Raw genomic sequence first — 25,950 nt, 5'->3', positions numbered from 1 at the left:
AGAAAGCCCATGGGCATTGAATTCGTTCGCGATGAGTTTGGCGGTATCGAAGACTATTCCCAGTCCCGCCAAGGCTTTGCATACATCCCGGTCAGGCGGGGCGAGCTCGTCCAGAGCCAAGGGCTTCATGGTTATAGGTTTGTCTGTCCAGTACAGGGGAAAGCCCTCTAGGATGGAAGGATCGCGCTTGGTCGCGCGTACCTTGAAGAATTTCCCCTTCCATCCTTTGAACGAATTCTGGAAGAGCGTAAGGATGATGCGCCCGGCGATGCCAGAAAAGCTCATCCAGAGACTCTTCCCTTGCTTCTTTACCTCGAAGAACTAAGAAAAACGTCCACGGAGGAAGGAACGCCTAGATAGCCGCAGAGAATTTGGAACCCCCTCACGAAAGCCCAACTGTTGGGATGGAGTTGGGCGGGAGCAGTGTTTATCTCTGTCAGTAGCTCTTTTTCGACGGGAGTGAGGGGTAGACGCAGGCCCACCCTCTTGAGCACCATCTGATAGAGGAAGAAGAAAGGGCATCCCCCAGTATCCCGTGAGTCCGCACAAACGGGCATCCCAGGTCGCACCCGGCTTACCAGGACTTGGGAGTCGTGATTTTTGTGTAACGCATTGAAGTTATAGAGGGCAGGGTCCCCCCTATGAGCCTCCACGTCCTCAACAGAGTTCAGGAGGGAACATTCATCCAGAAGTTCGTCGGGGGCCCAGTCATATTCGCCCTTATAATGAGACTTGGGGAGCGGGGGAGGCGCGGTGGTCTTGGTTTTCGCCATCAACGCCAATGCTGAAGATCAAAAGAGAAAGAAAGGGTTCAGAGAAAAGGGGTTTGGGGAGAAGAAAAGGGGAAAATGGAAGAACCCTAGGAGCGCCCTACCCACAAGAGAACGAAGGGAAGCGAGAGGAACAACGAAGCATACAAACAATATCCAGAGAAATACGAGAATAACAACAGTCCCAGGCAGTTTCCGATAATGCGACGAAAGTGAAGAGTTGTGAGTGCTCGAAACCATACCTTTGCTGTTGAAATGGAGGCGGTAGGAGAGCGCAGGAAGGGGAGAATCGCAATTGCAGAGAAAAAAGGTTTTGGAGGCGATGAACAGTGCAAAGTAGCAGAGTGAATGAATGTAACAGTAGGGTGAGCGCGGGGTTTGGAGTAACTTAAACGTTACATTTCGCAACTCAAGAGGCGCTAACTAAGGGCCGCAGGATCGGGCCACGCGTCAGAGGGTCGATTGCCCAGGGGAAACGCAGAGGTCCCTAAAGGAGGACCACGCGATGGGCCACGTGGCGCGCGATCAAGGGTAGCCCAAAAGGCGTTATCATCCCCATTTCAGGGAATGTCCAATCGGTCATTAAGAATACCCTGTGGTTCAGAAAGTGTCGCGTCAGTAATTCGAAAAATTGCTGAGTCAGCAGAGAATACCACGTCATCAGGATGGTGGGGGCAAGGCTTTAGTCTTTGCGCTGAAGACAAGTCTTCGGCTTAAGACTGGGGGGCTTGTGTACCGTCCCGTATCAGGGCGTTGACTAAGTCAAAGTCAACGACTGGAAAGTCAAAGTCAACTCAAGGTGTCGCCCAGGTGTAGAGACGCCAAGAGGAAGCGTCGCCAAGATAGGACAAGGCGTCGCCAAGGCAAGGCGTCGCCTGGGTGGAGGCGTCGCCAAGGCAAGGCGTCGCCTGGGTGGAGACGTCGCCCAACCAGGGCGTAGCCAGATCAAACAGTGTAAAAGTAAGGCAATCACGGTATGGTTCCCCGATACCCATGGGTAGGAAAGACCATGGAGGGAGCGACGCCTTGGAAAAGCCTCAGGACCCGATATCTCGGGAAAGTGATAAAGAGAAGGAAAAGGTGGCTTCAAGTCCATAGTGATAGTATCAGTGAAGGGCAACCTGACTCGTGAAGTACCCCTGCCACCCCAGAGACGCCTTCGGGACAGATACGACCCAAGAGGAAGGTCACGCCCAGGATAACCGGGTGCAGGGTGCGAGAGGAAGGCAGATACGCTCTCAGAGTAAGTGGCTAGATACTTGGGGGCATGAGTTGGCACCCAAAAAGCCACCCCTAGCGTAGTAGCACTCCCAAGCAGGAGGGCTCACACGTAGAGACGTCCCCAGGTGGGCAGAAACGCCCCCAGATGGGGTCATGGCGTCGTGAGGCCCTCCACGTGTACGACAGCCATGCCAGAATAGAAACACCCTCTAGTCAGGTGCCAGGTAATTAAAGATATTCAATACAGTTTCCCTTTCGAGCATTCAGGTACTATTATGGCTCCCGAGCGTTTCAACGTCTTAAATGCGCTACGTTTCGTAATTAAGCGCTTTAATGAGTGCGTTACGTTTGAGATTAAAAGCGCTTTAAGACGCTTTAAATGCTGGGGCAGTTTAAATAGCGCTGGGAATGTCGGAAAAAGGGTTGGAACCTTTGTCAAATTTACGAGAAACTCTCTGGTTGCTTGCCCGTGCTTTAAGATTACGTACAAGTGACTGGAGAATATTTTTGCCTGAAGGAGACAACACACACACATATACACAGTTCTTTTACCACCTTCAGAGTGCCACACGCGGTGCTCAGATACGTGGGTGGACAGTTTTTTGGTGTTTCTTGCTGGCTGACTTGAGCGTCGGAGTGCACACGGCCGCTAGGGCGCCTCTTTGTCCCCTTTTTTGCAGGAATCCGCGGGCAACCAGCGGGAAGGAGACCCCAGCTGACGGTTGAGGTCGTGCACGAAGACGTCCCGGTCAACCGGACGGAACAAAGTTTAATGAGGAGAGGAGACAGGCGATTAGGGATGAAACGTAGAAGCTCTTCGTCGCAGGCCATATCAGGGAGGTCCAGTACCCTGAGTGGTTAGCTAATGTCGTACTGGTGAAGAAGAGCAACGGGAAGTGGCGCATGTGCGTCGACTTCACATACCTAAGCAAGGCTTGTCCAAAGGATTCATACCCTTTGCCAAGCATAGATGCCCTGGTCGACAGTGCAGCAGGGTGCAGGTTGCTGAGTTTTCTGGACGCCTTCTCGGGGTACAACCAGATAAAGATGCATCCCATGGATGAAGAGAAGACCGCCTTTATGACGGAGAGATCGTGCTACTGCTACAAGGTGATGCCCTTCGGGCTGAGGAATGCGGGGGCCACGTACCAAAGATTGATGGATAAGGTACTTGCACCGATGCTAGGAAGGAATGTGCAAGCGTACGTAGATGATATGGTCGTGACCTCGTTAGAGAAGAGCAAGCACGTCCGGATCTGGAGGAGTTGTTCACCACGATCGCCAAGTTCAGATTAAAGCTAAACCCCGAGAAGTGCATTTTTGGCGTGGAGGCAGGGAAATTCTTGGGCTTCCTCTTAACTGAAAGAGGAATAGAGGCAAATCCTGATAAATGTGTTGCCATCTTGGCGATGAGGAGCCCGGCTACCGTGAAAGAGGTGCAGCAACTTACAGGTCGGATGGCCGCCCTATCTCGTTTCGTATCAGCTAGTGGAGAGAAGGGCCATCCATATTTCCAATGTTTGAGGCGAAACAACAAGTTTGTCTGGTCGAAGGAGTGTGAAGAAGCTTTCGTAAAGCTTAAAGAGTACCTAGCGAACCCGCCGGTTTTGTGCAAACCCTTAGTAGGAACCCCTCTCAGGTTGTATTTTGTTGTGACTGAGAGGGCGGTGAGTGCGGTGCTCGCCCAAGATCAAGACCAGGCTCAGAAGCCTAGTTATTTCGTCAGCAAAGTGTTGCAAGGCCCGGAGGTAAGGTATCAGGCCTTGGAGAAAGCTGCACTGGCTGTAGTATTTTCGGCGAGGAGGTTGCACCACTATTTTCATGGTTTTACAGTGCTGGTGATGACCGACTTGCCCATCCAGAAAGTCCTGAAGAAGCCTGATGTGGCTGGGAGGATGGTGAAGTGGGCGGTGGAGCTGTCGGAGTTCGACATCAAATATGAGCCCCGAGGACCGATCAAGGGGCAGATTTTCGCTGATTTTGTGGTCGAGCTCTCGTCAGAAGCAGCACGAGTTGAAGGGGACGATTTCTGTTGGGTACTTTCGGTGGACGGATCGTCTAACCAGCAGGGTAGCGGTGCTGGAGTCATTCTGGAAGGGCCCAACGGCGTGCTGATAGAACAGTCCCTAAGGTTTGCCTTCAAAGCCAGCAACAATCAAGCAGAGTATGAAGCGTTGATCGCCGGAATCTTGTTGGCTAAGGAGATGGGGGCCAGGGTGCTGATGGCCAAGAGTGACTCGTTATTGGTCACGGGACAAGTAACAGGCGAGTTCCAGGCCAAGGATCCACAAATGGCGGCTTACTTGGGGTATGTGCAGGAGTTGAAGGGCTCCTTTGCCTCGTTTGAAGTAGTGCATGTGCCCAGAGAACAAAATGCCCGAGCTGACTTGCTAGCCAAGCTCGCCAGTTCGGGCAAGGGGGGTAGGCAGAGGACAGTGATCCAATAAACTCTGAAGACGCCTAGAGCATTTGTTGCAGACCACCTGGTTCTTCAAATAAGCAAGTCGACGGAGAAAGCGGCGAGGAGTCACAGGTCCTTGACCCAGGAGACCTTGAGATCGCCGAGAATAAGAGCATGTCGGGGGGAGAGGGTGAACATGACGCAGGTCTGCGCTACGCATGAGCCAGACACATGGATAACACAGTACCAGCACTGCCTGGCGGATGGCCTTCTCCCGCTGGATCCGACGGAGGCTAGGAAGATAAAGAAGAACTCCAGCAAGTTCACCATGATCGATGGCGAGCTGTATAGGTTTGGGTTTACACACCCACTCCAAGAATGTGTGCACGGAGAAAAATGCACTAGAATTATGGCCGAGCTCCATGAAGGTATATGTGGAAGTCACGTCGGGGGTCGAGCTCTGGCTGCAAGAACTCTCCGTGCAGGTTATTACTGGCCAACAATGAGGGAGGACTGCAAGAAGTATGCACAGTGTTGCAAGCAATGCCAGCAGCACGCCGATTGGCACAAGGCGCCTCCAGAAGAGTTAAAGTCAATTTACAGCCCTTGGTCGTTTCATACTTGGGGAATTGACATTTTGGGACCTTTCCCATTGGCGGTCAGGCAAATGAAGTACTTGGTGGTGGCGATTGAATACTTCACCAAGTGGATCGAAGCGGAACCAGTAGCCCAGATCACCGCACACAAGATCGAGAGTTTTGTGTGGAAGAACATCATGTGCCGGTTTGGTGTGCCTAAGCGCCTGGTGTCAGACAATGGGACTCAGTTTGCAAGTCACCTACTGAAGAAGCTGTGCGAAGAGGTGGGAATACAGCAGGTGTTTGCATCCGTCGAGCACCCACAGACAAATGGCCAAGTAGAGTCTGCCAATCGGGTGTTGCTGAGAGGTTTGAAGAGAAGGCTAGAGAAAGCTAAGGGATCGTGGGCTGAGGAGGTACCCTGCATAGTTTGGGCGTACCATACCACCGAGCAGTCAGGAACACACGAGACCCCGTTCAGCTTGGTCTATGGATGTGATGCAATGATTCCAATTGAAATCCAGGAGAGCTCGCTGAGATTCCAGAACTTTGTGCCGGAAGACTCGAACGAAGAAAGAAGGTTAAATCTGGATTTACTGGATGAGGTCAGGGAGGAAGCAAGGGTAAAGGTTGAGGCAGTGAAAAGAAGGATTGAGCGAAGGTATAACTCGAAAGTGATGCCAAGGCAGTTTAGAGAGGGCGACCTAGTGATGAGGAAGACCCATCAGTACGAGATGGAGAACAAGTTATCGCCTAAGTGGACAGGACCGTTCAGAATAACCGAGGTGCTCGGGAACGGCGCCTACCGCTTAGAGACGTTAGAAGGAGAGGCGATTCCTCGCACCTGGAATGCCACACACCTCAAGTTATATTATAGTTAAAGCTTTGTAAGTAAAAACGAACATGAAGAGATTTACAAGCTTTCTGTTAAAACAGTTTGAAGGGGCCACTCTTTTTTCCCTAAGGAGGGTTTTTAATGAGGCCACCCAATAAAGAAGAGTTTTCAAAGTTTAAAGCTTCTAAGATTGCATGCTTGTTGTTTCGAAAGTTTTAGAAAAAAGACCTTATCACTCGTACGTGATTCAAGGCAAGTTCAAAGTTATGCTGCATGCTTTCTAAAATAAAAGTTTTAAAGTCCCCATCGCCTTTCGGCGATCAGCGACAGTAGTTCAAGTTTTAAAGTCCTCATCGTCTGTCGGTGATCGGAGGCACCAGTAATGATTAAAGACCTCAACGCTCTCGTGCGTCTTGAGGCAAGAAAAGAAAAAGACCTCCTCGCCTTTGAGCGAGTGCAGGCGAGAAAAGTAAAAGACCTCCTCGCCCTCGAGCGAGCGCAGGCGAGAAAGAGTAAAAGACCTCCTCGCCTATGAGCGAGCGAAGGCGAGAAAGGGAAAAAGTCCTCAGTGCATCCGGGGGGAGGAGATGTACACCCTGCGCAAGTTGAGGCACCAGATAAAGTGCTTCTCGCCTTTGAGCGAGTTCAGGCCAGATAAAGTCCTTCTCGCCTTTGAGCGAGTTCAGGCAAGAGAAAGTCCTTCTCCCCTTTGAGCGAGTTCAGGCAAGATAAAGTCCTTCTCGCCGTTGAGCGAGTTCAGGCAAGAGAAAGTCCTTCTCACCTTTGAGCGAGTTCAGGCAAGATGAAGTCCTCCTCGCCCTTGAGCGAGCGCGGGCGAGAATGAAAGAAGTCCTCCTCGCCTTGAGCGAGTGCAGGCGAGAAGAGATTGAAAGACCTCTCTGCACAAGCAGATAGAGGCAAGGTTAAAAGTCCTCAGTGCATCCAGGGGGGAGGAGATGTACGCCCTGGGCAAGTTGAGGCACCAGAAAAAGTCCTTCTCACCTCAGAGTGAGTTCAGGCAAGATGAACTGAAAGGTCAGGGGTGTTCGTGACCTTAAACGGCGGGAAGGGAAGGAAAACGCCTTTCCCCCTTTAAGTGAAACATCAATATTGACTTAGCAAGACCAGAAAAGCTTCCACGCTTGTAGGCGGTGTGAAGACAGATAAAATCCTTCTCGTCCTGAACGAGTTCAGGTATGGCGTGAAGGGTGAAAGAAGCTGAAAAGATAGCTAAGGTAGGTTCAAAGAGAACACCTCGCTATCCAGCTCATTGTTCTGAAACTCAGGGAGATAGAGAAGGATCCGAAAGGCGCCTCTACCCCCCAGATGAGGGAACAATAGTCAAGTTATGAAGGCAAAGAAAGTTCACATCGTCAGAACCCTACGACGATCAGAAGAGTTCCAGGCGATGATAGGGATAAGAGTCACTTTGCTGGGCAGATCAGGTAAACTGTATTGTGATACTAGTTTAAGTTAAAACCTGCTACCTAGTAAGTAACTTATTGCCTTAAGTTTGCAAGTTGTGTTAAATGTCATCGTTTGAGAATTAATAGTTGCTCAAATTTTACTTTGAGTTAACAGTTTGATAAATTGTTATAAGATTAACAGTTTGTTCAAGTTCAAAGCAGTGAGTGAACGGTTAAGCCCGAGTATCGCTGAGTTGATTTATTTGAGTAAGTTCTACCGGTTATGTTGATTAACCACACAGCGAGTAAGAAGTACTCAAAGAGAAGTATCAGAAAACAGTTTTCCAGCATTAAAAGTTATACAAGAGTGGCTTTCAAGTTTGAACACGAATGTGATCAAGTACATAAGCAGAAGAATTACATATAAAGTTTTTACAAACAAAAATGAGCGCCAAGTTTCAAAAAACAAGATGGTGGAGGGAGGCAGCTAGTCTTCAGAGGGCACGATCTTCCCATCCACCACTTCGTTGCAGATTGATACCATGGAGAGGTCGAGCTCAGCATATTGGCATGAGACTTAGTCCAAAGCAGCGTCGAACCCGGCGACAGGGACTTGGGCGGAGCTTTGCTCGAGCTCTTGTGCTTATTTCTTCAGCTCGTCGGTTTGTTTCTTCAGCTCTTCAGTTTCTTCACGAGCCCGAGCAAGTTCTTCAGCTGCCTTTTTGCCTTCATCCCGAGCCTGAGCCAGCTCTGCAGCAATCTTCGTGTTTTCCTCTCGAGCTTTGGCGAGCTCAGCCATGGTGTCGTCCCTCTCCTTTTCGACCTTTCCGAGGAGAACCTCCCGATGTGCCGACCTTTTTTCAAGGTTTTCCACCTTGGTCGCATCTGCTTTCATTGCAGCCTCCAAGTTGGCCACCTTGAGCCTGTAAGGTACAAGTTTGCTCTCCAACTCGATTTTCTCTTGAGCTTGGAGGTGCAGTTTTTGGCGCAGATCGGAGGCCTCCTTACGCGCGCCCCTTAGCTCAGCATCCATGGCGTCCTCCAGCCTTGAATGGTCGATCTCCGCCATCATCAGGTTGCAAGAGAGCTTCTCCGCCAACATCCTTATCAGGCGGTTTGACTCCTTAAGCGCTGAATTCTCATCTTGGAGCTTCTTGTTGGAGTCCTTCACAGCCTTCGATACAATTGAGGGGAGATCCTCTGCCATCATCTTCAGCTTGGCTGTGAAAGGCCCCAAGATCTCTTCGATGGAGGGTGGGAGGCTTGAGGTTATTGCTGGTGGAGGTGCTGGAGGAGCTTGGTGCTGACTTTCACCACCACCCTCTTGAGTTTGCAGAGCAAGGGGGGCTTCTTGGCGTGGTGGTGAGGTTGGAGATTCGATTATGAGTATTGGAGAGTTGTGAGCACCCTCGTCTCCTCCTGGTGCGGCCCCAGCAATAGAGGTGGTTGAAGGAGGACCCTCTCCAGCAGATACGAACGGCGTGGAGGCGCTTGGAGGGTTCTCTATGAAGTTGGGGTCGCTGCTTTCAACCAAGGGGGGTGCAGCAGCCAAGGGTGTTGCTTGTACTGGTTGTGTTGGAGCTGGAGGTGAGGGCGGTGTTGGTGTTGGGAGTGCAGGTGGTGAAGAGGGAGCCACCCTTGTTCTTTTGGTGACGAGGCCATCCTCAGTCGCCTCATCATCTTCCTCTTCTTGTACCACTTGAGGAGTTTTCCTCTTTGGTTTCCTCAAGATAAGCTTTTTCCTTTGAGGGGCGGGTAGTACCCTGGAAGAGGTTGCACCTCCGGGCAGCGTTTTGTCTTGAGTAGCAGCGATCGCCTCCACCGGGTTAGGCACGGCTTGGGAGCCCGCCGCTAGCTTGTGAGATCGGGCGATCGCCCTCAGTTCTGCTAATTTCCCTTTTCCCAACATATTATCTGCATGAGGCAAAGAACGGTTGAGCAATCAAAACAGAAGCAGATAATACAAGCATATTTATGCAGAGACAACATAAGCAATACATAGAGGGAAAGATCAGAGTCGACACAGAGTAATAGAATGCCAAGGTAGAGTGGGGAAGACGCTAAGTAAGGTATTAACTTGAAGTGAAGGACTTGGTGTGGAGGTAGGAGCTAACCTATGTGTATCTCGAGTTGGCTTTCGAAGAACTCGTAGGGAATGATTGAGGCAGTGGGGAAGGTGATGTTGGCGGCAGCTACACTCTTCCAGAAGAGGCAAAGGTCCTTGTCCAATTCCCCCATGTTGTCAGGGCTCCTTGGTCTTCTGAAGCTGTCCTTAGCGTCCTTATCCCCCTTATGTACCCAATATAAGGGGAAGCCGTCGAGCAGTGTAGGATCTTGGTCGTTTTGGCACACCTTCACGAACTTCCCCTTCCAGTCTTTGTAAGACTGCTGGAAGATTGAGAAGATGGATCTCCCAGCAATCCCGTTCAGACTGACCCAGAGGCGATCTCCAGGGTTTTTTGCCTCAAACAAGAAGAGAAAGACGTCGACTGAGGCCGGTAACAGTAGATGTGCACAAAGAATTTGGAATGCCCTTATAAACGCCCAGCTGTTGGGATGAAGCTGGGCGGGGGCGATATTGAGCTCGGTTAGCAGCTCTCTCTCGAAGCGGGTAAAAGGAAGCCTAAGCTTCACTTTCTTGAACACGGTGGTGTAGATGAAGCAGAATAAGTCGTCGTTGCTCCCCTTATCGTCTGCACAGACCGGTTCACCCGGGAAGCAGGGCAGCACGGCCACTTTGCTATCATGCTCTTTATGGAAGGAAAGGTCGGGCTGGTCTCCTTTCCTTAGTCGGTGCACGCCCAACTCCGTGTTTATTGAAGAAGTCTCTTTTAGCAAGGTTGGGGTGGCCCAAGGATAGAGTTCTTCATAGTCTCGTGGAGGAAGGGAAGCTCCTCCGGCGACTGGCGGAGTTGCCTGAGTGGGATTGGCATGAGAAGAAGCAGGCCTCTCAGCCTGGTTAGAAGGAGCACCAGAGGCTCGTGGAGGATTTGCCCCAGGAGCAACCCTACGCACTTCGAGTGGAGGGTTTCGTGACGAAGGAGGAGGGTTCGCGGTGGACTTCGTGTGAGCCATCGCAGGAACTGCAAAGGAAAGAGAAAGGGATGAAATGAGGACAACAGACACGACTCGATTGAGGAGGAAGAAGACAGGATGAGCGAAAAAGGGTTCGCTGGGATAAACGATACGAAGAACGAAGCTTTAGGTTACGAGAAAAGGAGAAAAGGAAAAAACAGCCCACAACGTATGCTCCAGACAGATAATGGATGATGCGAATCGGTTAAAATGCAGCAAGTATCAACAGAAGAAGTAAAAGGGGTACCTTTTTGTGGTCGGATGAGCGTTGAAGAGAGTTGGAGATTGAGAGAGTTGAGAAGCTTCGTGGTTCGCAGAGAAAAAACTTAAAACGCTTGAGAGTGAAGAAAGATGATGGAACAGTGGAAGCGCAAGGGTTTTAAGGGTTTTTCGAACGTTTTCGGAAGCGCAAACGACAGTTGAAGACGACCGTTGATGAAGCCACGTGTCGAGTGATGGAAAAAGAAGTTGGTGGAGCGTTAGAAAAAGCAGAGGGTACGGACGTACGGGAATCCGTACCAGCGCCACGTAGATCGACGATGACGTGACCTCTTAGTCTTTTCGCTGGTCAAGTCTCAGCTTAAGACTGGGGGGCTTGTGTACCGACCAGGTAGTCGGGAGTGATGACGTGGCAGCAAGCGATAATATAGGCGTGTTGAGCGGAACACCTGGCTGACAGAAGGGAAATACATCGGGAAGTCTCTGTAGTCGCCAATCGTTAAGTTGGCGTTCTCCGATCTCTAGCATACCTAACCGGCGGTCACCAGGCTTGTGTCATAGTCGCCGTATGTGGGCTTAGGCGACCAAGTGATCAGAGACCGCCGAAAGAGGGACATCGCCGAAAGATCAGGAAGGCTTGTTTAAGGCCTTCAAAGGGCACGAGTACGAAGGACGAAGTCATCAGATGATCATTCCCTAGCCAGAAGTTGAGGCAAGGGAGCAGTTTCCCAGAACATACATGATGTGCAAGTAAAGCAGATCGTGATAGGGGCAGGCGAGACCACAGAGAAGGTGTGCATGGTGACACCCCATGCTCGCCACTTAGAAGAGATCGCGCTCCAAGGCAGCTATGCACCGAGTTACTCCTTGCATGGGTAACTTAGTCGAACAGCCTGAAGAGTAGAAGTGACGCTCAAGTAGAGGACGCTCCAGATGGTGACACATGTACAGCTGGATGCGAGCCACGTGTCCAGAGGTGTAACCGTCAGGAGAGAGAAAGTGCTCAGGTATATAAGGAACTCTAACGAACTTCTGAGGTACGCGCGTTTAGAACACTTCTTTACGCTTTGAGAACACTTGAGTACGCTGAGAGAGCATTTGCACGGTTCCTTGAGTTTTAGCTTTTCTCTCTTATATTTTTGGTGATTCAGTCACTGACTTGAGCGTCGGAGCGCGATCGGCCGCAGCGGCGCCACTTTGTCTATTTCAGGTTCTTGAAGAGAATCGAGGTGTGAAGGACGGAAGCTAGCGTGGTGCAAAGCCGATCCAGAGGGAGATACCTTTGACGTGGCAAGACTCTTGCACTCGAGTCAACCGGCAGGATTAGTTGTTTTTCTGAGACAGCAAGAAAATGTTATTTTTCAAAACAAATAATTTTTCAAGGTGATGGGAAATGCATAATGAAATACATTCATACCTTTGCATTACCTCAAGCATGTTTAGAATCTCATTTGGTCTTATGAAGCCAAAAGCATAGGATGAACATATACAACTTAGTATACAAAGGATGAACATATGCAAGTTACTAAGCCTCTCATACCACACTGCCTTGGAGCTTGCTTGAGCCCATACAAGGCCTTTTTCAGCTTGCATACATGGTTAGGATGTTGATGATCTTCAAAGCCCGGTGGTTGTTCAACATCAACTTCCTCATTGATAATTCCATTGAGGAAAGCACTCTTATAATCCATTTGAAATGATTTGAATCCACTCAAACAAGCAAAGGCCAGCAACAACCTTACAACTTCTAATCTTGCAACTGGAGCAAAGGTTTCACCATAATCTATGTCTTCTTCTTGATTATAACCTTTAACCACAAGCCTTGCCTTGTTCCTTGTAATTACTCCAGATTCATCCAACTTGTTTCCAAAAACCCATTTGCATCCAATGATGTTCTCCACTGAAAGATCCCTTGGAATTCTCCATTCCTTTGGCATCTCTTCCTGTTGAAGAATTTCAACCGGTTGTTTCGCATAATCAATCGATTGTTTTTCTGGACAGGATTCCAGCTTCTCCAAGGTGATGTTCTGCTCATCTTCTTCTGCATAAACCTTTGTAGACCTTTGATCACTATGAATGATTTCATCAAACACAATATGGACAGTGATGGAAGAGGCCCCAACACCCAAAAGAGCGTCTAGGACCAACCTTGCATGAAAGGCAACCAAGAGAGCGTCTAGGACCAACCTTGCATGAAAGGCAACCAAGAGAGCGTCTAGGACCAACCTTGCATAGAGGGCACCCACAAGAAGCGTCTAGGCCACACAAGAAGCGTCTAGGCCACACAAGGAGCCTCTAAGAGAGTTGACATCCAAGAAGGGTGAGGTCCAAGAAGGCTACGGTTTCTAAATTCTGCAAATTAAGATTAAGGAGGAGTTAACCTAGATTAGCTACGGTTTCTAGAGGATCTCCACTAATCTAGCACATCCATGTGCAAGTTAGGAGGCCATGTGCACCCATGTGCCATGTGCTCCATGTGCCTCCATGAGCTCCTTCATTTGCATGTCATTTAGATTACATTTCATTTGTATTTGGCTCTTCAAATTCTAGCCCTCCAATCCTATATAAGGAGGTGCTTGGCTCTCATTTTGTAAGATTGAATAGAGTATTGTTATGCTGCCAAATTTGTGCCATACACTACTCCTTGTCTAGCATCTAGGTTTTAATCTTCACTTCATCACCTTCAAAGGGGCTGGGCGAACCTCCCCAATTCCCCACTCTCATGCACCTTGAAGGCACACATACTTCCTAGGAAGGCCTTGTTCCATCAACAACCATAAGCTTCCGCAAATTCACCCCAATTTCCACATAAGAGAAGAGCTCAATGCCATCATTTGGTATCATGAGCTATGGTCTTCAAGAGATAAGTATCTCTTTGTATTTTTCTTTTTGAGTTCTTCTTTCTCCAAGTTGTTCATCTTTATTCCAAGTTGTCTTGTTGTTTTTGTGTTTTAATATGATTTGAATTGTTGTTTATTCATTTCAATCGGTGGGTTTTGTTCAAAATTGTGCTTGAACATCTATTTTCAATTTTGTGTAGGATTCTTGATATCTTTGTGTTGTTGTTTTTTATTTTTAGGTATTTGAGTCTATTTGTTTTGATCCTTTGGTGCCTTTTTAATTTTAGTTTGAGTTCTTATTTGTGTGTTAGATCCACACAAATTCCATTACACTAATTCCATTGTGTTTTTGTTGGTATATCATTCAGTTTTTTGTTCCAGATTTCAGAATCCCCTGTTTTCACAAATCTGTTTTGGCTGTTTTGCTTTATGAAAATTAAATACATCATAAGAAAATTCTGAGCCTATGGATTTCACTAGATTGAGGTGTTAGCAAAAGAACAAAAAAAGAATCAGTTGAAGAAAGAAAAAGATAAATCTTACAAAAAAAGTGTGCAATCCTGACGCTACATCTGGCGGTTTTGAGCACTGATTTTAAAAAAAATATTAAAATTAATTGGTGCATGTGTTTGGAGTGAAACCAACGCCAAAAGTTTTTTAAGATCCTCATTTGTTTGTGTATCAATTTTCAGAAGCAAATACAAAAGATCCAGCTCATCATAAATCTTTAAAAGTCACGCATTCTTGACCACAATATTTTTCAGTGGTGTTGTTTTTGGTTTTTAAATCAAATCTAGTGCTATTCCTTAGGTTCCTTTTGTGTGCTATCCATTATTTGAGTGCCTTTTTATTTGCTTGTCTAATTTCATTTGAACTCTTTCTAGTTGTGTCACATTTAATTCCATTTGTGTGGAACTGTGTTTTCAAGTTAATTTGTTTCTTGCTTTCTTTCTTTGACCTCTAAGCTTTGTGGTGGATTAAATATCAATTGGTACTTGTTGAGTGGGAATTGACTTGAGGGGAGTCTAGCTTTGCTTAATAGGTGCTGGATTGAAGAATTTAATTACCTAATTCCAAGAGGATCAAAGGCAAGGGGCAGTAACAAACACATACTAAATACACCACACACCTTGGAAGGCCCAACAAAGAAGAAACAACAAAGGGAGTGCAATTAGAAAAAAAAAAACAAAGGGAGTGTCATTTAATTTCTTTGCAATTTAACTCTTGTTAATTACTTGTTAATCACGCAATTAGACGGTGAGTGTGTTTTCAAGGGCTCCAAGTGTCCAAGACGCCTCACCTAGGGCCAACTAGCTTAAACTTTCAAGCTTAGCATTTATTAATTGCTTTAATTACGCCAATTGCTTTTGTTTAACTTCTCTTAATTGCTTTTGTTTAGTTTTGTTTTAAGCTTTGATAATTTTTGCTTGGGTTGTTAGATAGCTTGCATTGTTTCTTGCATTAAAATTTTGATTTCTACATCCTCATTGTGTTTTAAGTGATTTACCTAAAGAAAGATTTGTGTGAAGATCTTGAAGGATAGTTTTTGGCTAAGGCAAAGACTTGGTATTTAAGTAGTCCACTGTGACTCACCTCTCATACCTGGAAAACTACCTTCATTAACTTTCCTCATCTTTCTTAAAGTAAAACATTTCTAAACACAAAGTTTTAGTCATGTCTTCTCACTCCTCAAAATCTCTTAAAAGTGATGTGAAATCCTTGAAATCTCTTTTAAAACAACTTTCCAAGGATATTCAATCAATTTCATCTAAACAATTGGAGAATGAGACCAAAACTAATGAATTGACTAAATCAAAGGATGAGAAGTCTCACATTTCAAAAAATTTACCTTCTCATGCATCTATCTCTAAAGATCATGATTCTTTTGGGGAGGGAAGCCTTAGAATAAATGATTATTATCAAGCACCCCCTAGAAGACATAGAAGAGATAGAAGAGAACAAGAAACCCCAAGAGAGGTTAGGGTAGACCTACCCCATTTCCATGGAAAAGAAAATGTAGAAGCTTGCTTAGATTGGGAAATGAGGGTAGAAAAATTGTTTGCTTCCCATAAAGTAAAGAAGGAAAGAAAGATACAAAAGAAAAGAGAGAAAGACGAAAGGGAAGCTAAAGAAAAAGAAAAAGAAAAGCCAAGTGAGGGGTGATGTGAATCTAGAAAGAATGAGGAATATCTTATAACACCCCTTACAAGCATATTAAAAATAGAAAATCAAGATAAAACCCTTGAGAAACAAAAGGCGTGGGAAAAGAGTGTTCCTTCCCACAAGGTCCTTCAACAAGAAAGAAAATTTAAAAATACCTTTGAAAACATGCTTCTTGTTGAAAAACCTAGCCTTACCTTTTGTGAAGGAACACTTGCAAGCATAGTCACAAAAGAAGAAACCTTAAAAGAGGCTTGCATTGATAAAGATGAAGTAGATTATTTCTCATATGTGCTAAGATATCACCAAGTGAAGGTCAAGTTATCTATAGGCATCTACAAAGACAAATTTTTATGTGAGCTAGTGCCTAAAGAAACTTGTCATGTCTTATTGAGACAACCATTGCAAAATGTAGAAATTCTCATAAACAATGGTTGTAACAACAAGACTACCTTTACACATAAGAGAAAAATTCTTCATGAAGGAGAACTCATGGGCCAAATTAGAGTTGATAAAACTCTAGAGCTTTTAAAAGGAAAACTTTTTTCACCCATGAGAAAGGAGGTTCAAAGACATTACCCTAGATACATTTCTTGTTTTAAAACTACACCTAAGGCAATGTCTCATGAACTCTATACTCCTTCACCTTTTTCAAATGATCCTTGGGAAGACACAAGCCTAAATTTCATATTAGAGCTTCCTAGGACAACAAAACGTTTTGATTCCATTTTCATGGATATGGATAAACTCTTCCTTAGAGAAGTGACAAGTCTTCATGATTTATCTTCAAACATAGTGTTGAATAGAGCTCCAAAATTTGAAAACCATCATTTGAGGATTCTCTTGGAAAAATTTGAAACTAAATTGTTCTTTTCAAAGTCTTATCATCCTCAAAAGAATGGTCAAAATAAAATTGAAAACATAACTCTTTCTACTATGCCTAGAGAAATCATGAGAGACATCCACAATTCTTGGGATGAGTATCCTTTTCCTATTGAGTATGCATACAATGGAGTAGTCCACAAGATTACTCATCTTTCTCCATTTGACGTTGTATGTGAACATAGTCCTCTTTCCCTTTTTAAGTTGTTACCACCTCCTAAAGGAATTATGCCTAAGGAAAAAGTAACTACTATTGGAGATTTTATAAAACATAAGAGGATTAGAGGACACATACAACCATCAAAAGGGAAATATTGTGAAAAGTTGCCAAAAACAAAAGAAAAACAAAAATGGCAACTTCACACAATTAAGTTTCCTCCAATTGCTCACACTAACTCATTTGTTTCGTTTCAAGATTCCCATAGATGGACATTTGATCCGGGAGGACTAACCATTGACGAAGCAAGAGGCTGCTATCCGAGATCAAATCTATAGATCTTCTCAAGAGGGAGGAGATGATGGACACCATCCAGCCACTTTCATCCCCCTAGTTGAAGAAAAAGCATTGGATTTGAGGATAAATCCTTTTCAAGAGGGAGGGGATGATGGAAGAGGCCCCAGCACCCAAAAGAACGTCTAGGACCAACCTTGCATGAAAGGCAACCAAGAGAGCGTCTAGGACCAACCTTGCATAGAGGGCACCCACAAGAAGCGTCTAGGCCACACAAGGAGCGTCTAAGAGAGTTGACATCCAAGAAGGGTGACGTCCAAGAAGGCCCAACAAAGTGTAGCTTAGTCTTATTTGTGGTGTAAATAGCATAGCCTTATGAACCTTTGTTTAAATTCTGCAAATTAGGATTAAGGAGGAGTTAACCTAGATTAGCTACGGTTTCTAGAAGCTCTCCACTAATCTAGGACGTCCATGTGCAAGTTAGGAGGCCATGTGCACCCATGTGCCATGTGCTCCATGTGCCTATATGAGCTCCTTCATTTGCATGTCATTTAGATTACATTTCATTTGTATTTGGCTCTTCAAATTCCAGCCCTCCAATCCTATATAAGGAGGTGCTTGGCTCTCATTTTGTAAGATTGAATAGAGTATTGTTATGCTGCCAAATTTGTGCCATACACTACTCCTTGTCTACATCTAGGTTTTAATCTTCACTTCATCACCTTCAAAGGGGCTGGTCGAACCTTCCCAATTCCCCACTCTCATGCACCTTCAAGGCATCCATACTTCCTAGGAAGGCCCTGTTCCATCAACAACCATAAGCTTCCGCAAATTCACCCCAATTTTCACAAAAGAGAAGAGCTCAATGCCATCAGACAGACTCCTCCACAGTTACAAGCCATCAACAACACCAGATTAGACTCTTTTTTCTTGAAGTTTGTTTACATAGGTCATGAATTTTGACTTGTCAAGAATATGAGTAAGGTGTATATTCTCTTGAACCATAAGCATTACTTTGATCATTCTTCATCATAGCACCTGTACTTGAAAGGTCCTGTAACACAGAGTTGATGCATATACAAGGCAAGTATAGCAGCAAGATAACAAGACACACACAAACCAATTTTCTGCATATACAACATTAGAAGAAAAACCAGAAAAATTGAAGTAGTCAAGTGCATTCAAGTGCAGAGAAGCGACAACATAATGCAACAGTTTTAAAGTTATCTTATACAACCAAATCAAGCATAAACAACTCCCCCTATTTGCTCTCACAAATAGAAAATGAGAAGGGTTGTACAAAGCAGAAATCAGAATGATAATATAGTAGACCAGCAATACAAACAATGTTGACATTTCAATAATAGAAAATGATATAGATCTTTCAAGAAAACAAATGGATATAATCTTTTATTATCAAATTCTGAGGCACATTCAATGTATATTTCTCCAAAAGCTAGATTTGAAAAAGAGAAATAGGTTTAATCGTGCATAAGCAAACTTGACAGCATTATACAGAGGTGCAGAGGAAAAGCAATCAGTTGTTTAGCAGAAATAATCGGTTGTTTTACTGTGACAACAAAAAGAACATTTTTCATAACCAAAAATTACCTTTTAAATTGATGAAAATGCAGTATGCAATTTGTTCATACCTTTGCACATAGAACCCCAATAGATTCACTCAAAAAGAAAACGTTGAGATGTTCATATGGTCACAAGACACACTTGCATAAATTGAGAAATGAAAACACACATACTCTCTTTATTCTTGAAGTTTCTCTTTTAAGCACCCACTATGCATGTGCCAAGATGTCTCTTGACTTTCAAAGAACCTTGCAAGACATATACAATTGAAAGTGTAGGTACAAAGATTGACTTTACTCTTGTCACTTTTCCCTTTGACAGTCATTCTTCAAGCCCAAAGGTGATTTTTGGTTGCCAAGGATACCTACAAGAGAGGATTAAGAAGCAAGATTTGGTCCCCTTATGAATTTGGGTCCAATGATGTTAGTAGGAACCTTAGAAACCTTAGGAACCCATTTCAAAATACCTTTAGGAACAAAAAACCTTCTTACTCTGCAGAATCTAATAGTGTGGCCCATTTTCATGCAGTAATGACAAATTTCAACCGGTTGTTTCGATAAAACAATAGGTTGTTTTTCAAAGAAACTTGAAAAGGGTTTTGAAACAGATTTGTTATTGCTGTTTGGATTAAACCCCAACTCAGCCTTGCCAAAAACACATTTTTGAGAAGCAAGAACAGTTTCAAGATTGGATTGGCCTTTGGAAAACTTGTCCATGGTTTTTGTACCATCCCGTACCCGGGTGTTGACAAAGTCAAGGTCAAAGTCAACGTAAAGGTCAAAGTCAACGTAAAGCAACGCCAAGGTAAGGCATCGCCCAGGTAAGGCGTCGCCTAGCAGGGCGTCGCCAAGATGGAATGGCACAAGGGCAAGGTGACCACAGCGCTGCTCCCCGATGCCCATGGGTAGGAAAGACCATGGAGGGGGCGACGCCGTGGGAAGGCCCCAAACCCTGGATAACCAGGGAACAGTAATAAAGAGGAGAGAAAGGTGGCTTCAAGGCCATAGTAACAACACCAGTGTAGGGCAGCCTGACTCGTGAAGTACCCCTGCCGCCCCAGAGACGCCTTTGGGACAGATACGACTCAAGAGGAAGGTCACGCCCAGGGCAGCCGGGTGCAGGGTACAAGAGGAAGGAAGATACGCTCTCAAAGTGAGTGACTAGATGATTGGGTGCATGAGTTAGCACCCAAAAAGTCGCCCCCAGATGGGGTCATGGCGTCGTGAGGCCCTCCACGTGTACGACGGCCAGGTCAGAATAGAAACACCCTTTAGTTAGGTGCCAGGTAATTAAAGTCATTCAATACAGTTTCCGTTTCGAGCGTTCAGGTACTATAATGTCTCCCAAGCGTTTCAACGTCTTAAATGCGCTACGTTTTCTAATTAGACGCTTTAATTGAGCGTGTTACGTTTGTGATTAAAAGCGCTTTAAGGCGCTTTAAATGCCTAGGCAGTTTAAATAGCAGAGAGAATGTTGGAAACGGGGTTGGACGTTTTGGCAAATTTTCCCAGAATACACTCCAGTTGTTTGCTCGAAGTCGTAGGGCTACGAACAAGGGACTGGAAAGAGGTTGTTTGCCAGAGCGAGAATACACACACAATACACAGTTCTTTTAACCACCTTCAGAGTGCCATACGCGGTGCTCAGATACGAAGGTGCCCAGTTTTGGTGTTTCTTGCTGGCTGACTTGAGCATCGGAGTGCAAACGGCCGCTAGGGCGCCCTCTTTGTCCTCTTTTTTGCAGGAATCCACAGGTAACCAGTGGGAAGTAGTCACTAGCTGACGGTTGAGGTCGCGCACGAAGACGTTCCAGTCAACCGGACGGAACAGTTTTTAAAAGATAGTGAACTTTCTTTTGAAGAGATTCACAATTTTCACAAAAGCTAGAATCACACTTGCAAGAAGAGTTTTTGTAAATCATTTCCAAACTTTCAAAATCTGTTTTTGAATGGTTCAATTCTTCTTCCAAAGTCTTGACTCGATTTTCCAACCAGTTGTTAAAACCTTTCAACCGATTGTTCAAAAGGGCCAACCTATTAGCTTCTTCATGAGTCTCATTCAAGGCCTCAAGAAGTTGGCTATAATTTTCAACATTAATGGAAGAGGTTGAACTTACACTGCTTGTGTCACTTTCTTGTCTTGTCATTTGACATAAATTTGCTTCTTCTTCGTCACTTAAATAGGAGCTTGATGAGTCATCATTATAAGCTCTTCTTGATTTTCCTTTCTTCTCATGCTTCTTGAAGTTTTTCCTCTTTTTGTTGGGACATTCAGTTTTAATATGACCCTGTTCACCACATCCAAAGCATGTATATTTGTTAGTGTTAAACTCAGTAGGTTTCTTGTTATCATACCTGTTGAATGAGTCACGTTTGTTGTTTCTCTTCTTTAGGGACTTGCTGAATTTCTTAAACAGCAACCTAAATGTTTCCTCTCCACTCTCATCACTTGAGTATTGACAGTTTTTGTTCCCAGCAGCTTGACTTGATCCAAATTCTTCTTTTGTCATAAGACAAACCTCTTTTCTGGATTCTGAAGAGAAAGATTCAACAAAAGATTCTTCTTTGTCCACCAAGGCACTCCTTGGATTCTTGTGATACTCTTCAAGGGTATTCCACATTTCTTTGGCAGAACTACATTCTGATACCTTGAGCAATTCATTAGAATCAAGTGCAGATACAATGATTTTCATAGCTACACAATCAAGATGTTCTCTTTCAAAAGAAACATTTTCAGATATAGGCATGAGATAGCTATTTGTAATAACATTCCAGATTTTTCTATCTATAGATTCAACAAAGAATTTCATTCTTATGCACCACAGTTCATAGTTCATACCACAGAACAAAGGTGGTTTGTTTAAACAGGCACCTTCCCCAAAAGAAAACTTTTCAGCCATTTAAAAAAGATTTAGGATCAAAACTTGAATATCTTTCAAGAACCAAGCTCTTGATGCCAATTGTTATAATATATGGCCTTAAACGAGAGCGAGGGTGAATTGTTTAAGAGGGATTTTTGCAAACTTTGAAGGTATAATGAAAATCAATGCTGAATTACAGAGAAAAGAATCAAGGAAACAAATACCCAAAACTGTTAAGATGATATCCGAAAAACAATCGGTTGTTTTGTCGAAACAATCGGTTGTTTTTATCAACAGTTTATAAAAAACAACTTAAAAATAGAATTTAAAGAGTTAAGGGTAAGAGATAAGAACACAAGAAATTTATACTAGTTCACTCTTACACCAAGAGCTACATCCAGTCCCTAGAAACCACTGGGTATTCCACTATGCAATCAAAACCAGATTACAAACACCACACACCAAAGTAGTGACCTTGAACCCCTCAAGAAACACACTACCTTTGGCAAACCACACCAAGAATGTTGATCTTGAACACCTCAAGAACACACAAAACTCCTTGGCAACACAATTACAGAAATACAATAATCAAGGAAGAAGGGAATAGCATACATCTAGGTATTACAAAGCTTAAAGTTCAGAATTACAACCCAATCATATTCCACACACTTAAGAATGATCCAAAGCTCTTTCAAATCTTGGAAAATATGTTTTGATAAACTCTTTCTGTTACTCCAAGATTAGGAGCGTAAAACCACCTTTATATAGACCAACCAAGTGGTCAAAAGCATTTCATAAAGGACCCAAGGTAGTTAGTGTACCGCCCTGGTAGTCGGAAGTGATGACGTGGCACCAAGCTACGGTATAGGCGTGTTGACAAGACGCCAGGTTGGCAGAAGGGAAGGAAGTCGGGGGGGGGGGCTCGTGTAGTCGCCAGTTATGAAGTTGGCGTGCTCCGATCTCCAGCATACCAGAACCGGCGGTCACCGGGTCAAAGATGAAGTCACCAGATGTAAACTCAGGCGACCAAGTGATTAGAGATCGCCAGAGCAAGCACATCGCCGAAGGTGAAGGTGGTGCAGATTATGAAGGCGGCCGACGAGACCACAGGGAAGGTGTACGAAGGCACCCTAACTCGCCAATCCCAGTAGAGATCGCGCTCCAAGTTAGCTATGCACTGGGCAGTACCATGCATAAGTAACTTAGCCAAAAGAGAGTCAGAAGCAGCGCCCAAGTCAAAGAGGCTCCAGATGATGGCACGTGTACGACTGGATGCGAGCCACGTGTCCAGGTGTGTAACTGCCAGGAGAGAGAAAGTGCCCAGGTATATAAGGGTTTCCCAACGAACTTCTGAGGTACGCACATTCAGATTGTCTTCTTTACGCTTGCGAGTTCTTGAGCATATTGGGAGAGAGAGAGAACTGGTTCACGGTTCCTTGAGAGTTCTTGAGTGTTACTCTTGAAGTATTTGGTGGTTCAGTCACTGACTTGGGCGTTGGAGTGCGATCGGCCGCAGCGGCGCCGCTCTGTTCTTTTGCAGGTTCTTGAGGTGGATCGTGACGAAGGACGGAGGTTGAAGCGGTGCACACGTCGATCCAAGTTTGACGAGGCAAATTCCAACGTTCTGGTCAACAGGCAGGATCATCAGGCGCCCACCGTGGGGCCGTGTAAAACCTGTTCCCATCCATAGCATGAGTTCTTGGAGGTTTTTGCAGTTTTCTGCGTGGTTGTGTGCTGGTGCAACCACCGTTCGCTGTTCATCTGAATTTTGTCGGTATTTTCGCGTTTTCCACCGTTCGTTTCGAGTTTTGTTCGGTGAGGTGAAGTTTTCTGCTCCTTACGCGAGATTTGTTCGGTGAAGATTTGAGTTCTTCGGTTTGTTTGGTTTCTCGTGGAAGAAGCGTTGGTTTCTGGTGGAGTTGCAGGTTTCTGTGGAGGTTTTCTGTGTTCTTGAGTTTTCTTGCGAAGTTTTGCGAAGTTCTGACCGATTGATCGCTGAATCGATCGTCGCTGAAGGAAGTGTTGTTCGTTGCATTCTGTGATTCGTCAAGTTTCATGAGAAAAATGAGAAGCAACCGTTCAAGTCCAGTTGCGCCCGTTGCTGCTGAAGGCGCCGCCGCCATGACCATGGCGCAGATGGTGGAGATTATGCGTTCGTTGCAGGCGAATGTGGAAGCCTCGCGCATAGAACAGGCGAGAATGCATGAGGACCTGGTCGCCTCTCGGGCCAGGAATGATGAGCTTAGCAAAGTGACTGAAGAGCTGCGTCAAGCTCTTCAGGAGCAGCGAGGGCGTCCTATTGCTGAAGAGGTCGCGCCGTCAACGCCGCCTCGTGTTTTTCCTATGCCTTTCGCTCAGGCGATTACTGACACGCCTATTCCTGCGAGTGTGGTACCTGTTAATGCTGTTTTTACCGGCGTGGAGGATCCTGAGGCTCATCTCACCACGTTCCATACGCAGATGATGCTGTCAGGAGGATAAGACGCCGTATACTGCAAGATGTTCGTGAGCACACTCCAGGGAACGGTGCTGGAATGGTTTGTGAGCCTGCCTACCGGTCACATTACCAACTTCCAACAGTTTTAAAAGATTTTCGTCGAGCAGTACATCATGAATAAGGCACCGCCCAGGGTGTCTTATGATTTGTTTGATATAAGGCAGTATCAGGGAGAGTCCCTCAGGGACTACCTGAATCGCTTTGGGGCGCAGATGGTCAGATCGCCGGCTAAAGATGAAGAAATGCTGGTCTACGCATTTAAGAAGGGCGTGCTGCCGGGACCATTTTGCGAAGCATTGATCAGGGCTCACCCTGCCACGTTTGCTGAGGTTAGGCGACTTGCGGTGGCCCACATTGCCGATGAGAGCGAAGTCGCCGAGAAGAGAGGGAGCGTGGCTCCCGCTAGGCCACGCGCCCAGACCAGGATCCAGCCACAGAGGGTACATTGCCGATGAGAGCGAAGTCGCCGAGAAGAGAGGGAGCGTGGCTCCCGCTAGGCCACGCGCCCAGACCAGGATCCAGCCACAGAGGGTGCTGGAGACAGCGGCGGCCAGAAGGGATCAGAGGACTCGCCATCCTTATGATCCCAGGAAGAACAAGGGTAGGGGCCAAGGGCGCCCGCAACCGGCACGCCGAGAGTACAATCGCCCGCCTAAGCACAAGTTTGTCATGGGATTGGCAGACCTGATCGCCATTCCCAACATATCAGCTAGGTTGAAAGCGCCCGAGAAGGTGGGCGACAAGGTGTTGGGACCAAAACCAGACGCCTGGTGTGAGTTTCACCAAGGCTTTGGCCACACCTTAGACTCATGTTTAGCTTTAGGATACCAGCTCGACGATTTGGTTAAGAGCGGGTTCCTAAACGACTATTTGCTGGATAGAAGGACGGGGGGCGCGTCGAGCTCCCAACCAGCAGGTGGAGAGGCTCAGCAGCACGAGATGCCTACACACGGGGAAATCCACACCATTGCAGGGGGTTTCTCGGGTGGTGGATGCACCGCATCACAGAGGAAGAGGTATGCAAGGTCTGTGATGACGGTGGATATGTTTGAAGACCACTCGCCGGAAGTGGACATTACGTTCACCAAGCAAGATCTTCGGGACGTTGTGCCTCATGACAACGATCCCATAGTCATCTCGTTGATCACAGCAGGAAGAAAGGTCCACAGGGTTCTGGTGGACCAAGGAAGCTCGGCAGACGTGATGTTCTGGCCGACTTTCACGCAGTTGGAGCTACCTCTTGATCAGCTGAGGCCCTATGGAGGGTGTTTGTATGGTTTCGCTGGTGACCAGGTGGAGGTCAGGGGGTACATAGAATTGAGGACTACGTTTACAGATGAGGCGGGTTCGAGAACGGAGAAAATCAAATACCTTGTTGTAAACGCTTCTTCAGCATACAACATCCTGTTGGGAAGACCCACGCTCAACAGGATAGGCGCTATACCGTCGACCCGGCACATGAAAGTGAAGTTGCCGTCTATGGAGGGGGTGGTGATCACCATCAAATCCGATCAGAAGGAAGCGAAGAAGTGCTATGAGAATAGCCTGAAAAACAAGAGATCGGTGAGTTACGTGACAACCACCCCGCCTCCTGGTGTGAAGCCCAGATCGACGGTAATGGAAGAGACTGCCGTAAGAGACGTGGTGATGGTGAATGCTGAGCTGGGGGAGGGGAACGCTGGTCTGGAGGAAGAAGAGGCGAGGAATCGCCCTGAGGAAGCGAGAGAGCTGGGAATCGCCAGGGCGGTGATCGCCAGAGAAACCAGGCCAAAACCCGTCGAGCAGTGGCTCGAGAGAGAGATCAGAGGAAAGATCTTCAAGCTGGGAAGATCCCTGGAGGTCGAGCTCCAGGACCAGATGGCCAAGGTGATAGAGCGGCATCTGGATGCGTTTGCATGGTCCGCTTCGGACATGCCCGGGATCGATCCCGATTTCTTGTGCCATCATTTGGCGATGGACAACTTGGTGAGACCAGTGCGACAAAGGAGGAGAAAGTTCAACGAAGAGAGGAGGCAGGCGATCAGGGACGAAACCCAGAAACTCCTCGCTGCAGGCCACATTAGGGAAGTCCAGTACCCTGAATGGCTGGCAAATGTCGTGCTGGTGAAGAAGAGTAATGGGAAATGGCGCATGTGCGTCAATTTCACCGATCTGAATAAGGCTTGCCCAAA

The 25,950-nt window shown here is 46.1% G+C and overlaps 1 protein-coding gene across 1 annotated transcript; it reads right to left on the bottom strand.

Annotated features, from left to right (window-relative positions):
* Nucleotides 1-7,854: 7,854 nt before the first annotated feature.
* LOC137817461 (uncharacterized) lies at nucleotides 7,855-8,418 on the bottom strand. The gene has a single exon (XM_068620752.1). The coding sequence runs from the start codon at nucleotides 8,416-8,418 to the stop codon at nucleotides 7,855-7,857; it is 564 nt and encodes a 187-aa protein (XP_068476853.1).
* Between the last annotated feature and the right edge of the window lie 17,532 nt (nucleotides 8,419-25,950).

The sequence above is a fragment of the Phaseolus vulgaris genome, unplaced genomic scaffold (assembly GCF_000499845.2).
Source record: "Phaseolus vulgaris cultivar G19833 unplaced genomic scaffold, P. vulgaris v2.0 scaffold_71, whole genome shotgun sequence".
Taxonomy (NCBI): Eukaryota; Viridiplantae; Streptophyta; class Magnoliopsida; order Fabales; family Fabaceae; genus Phaseolus; species Phaseolus vulgaris.
This window is presented reverse-complemented; position numbering and strand designations above follow the sequence as displayed.

What these genes read in the sequence shown, in the direction of transcription:
- LOC137817461 (XM_068620752.1), bottom strand. Translation starts at nt 8,418, where the DNA reads ATGGCAGAGGATCTCCCCTCAATTGTATCGAAGGCTGTGAAGGACTCC.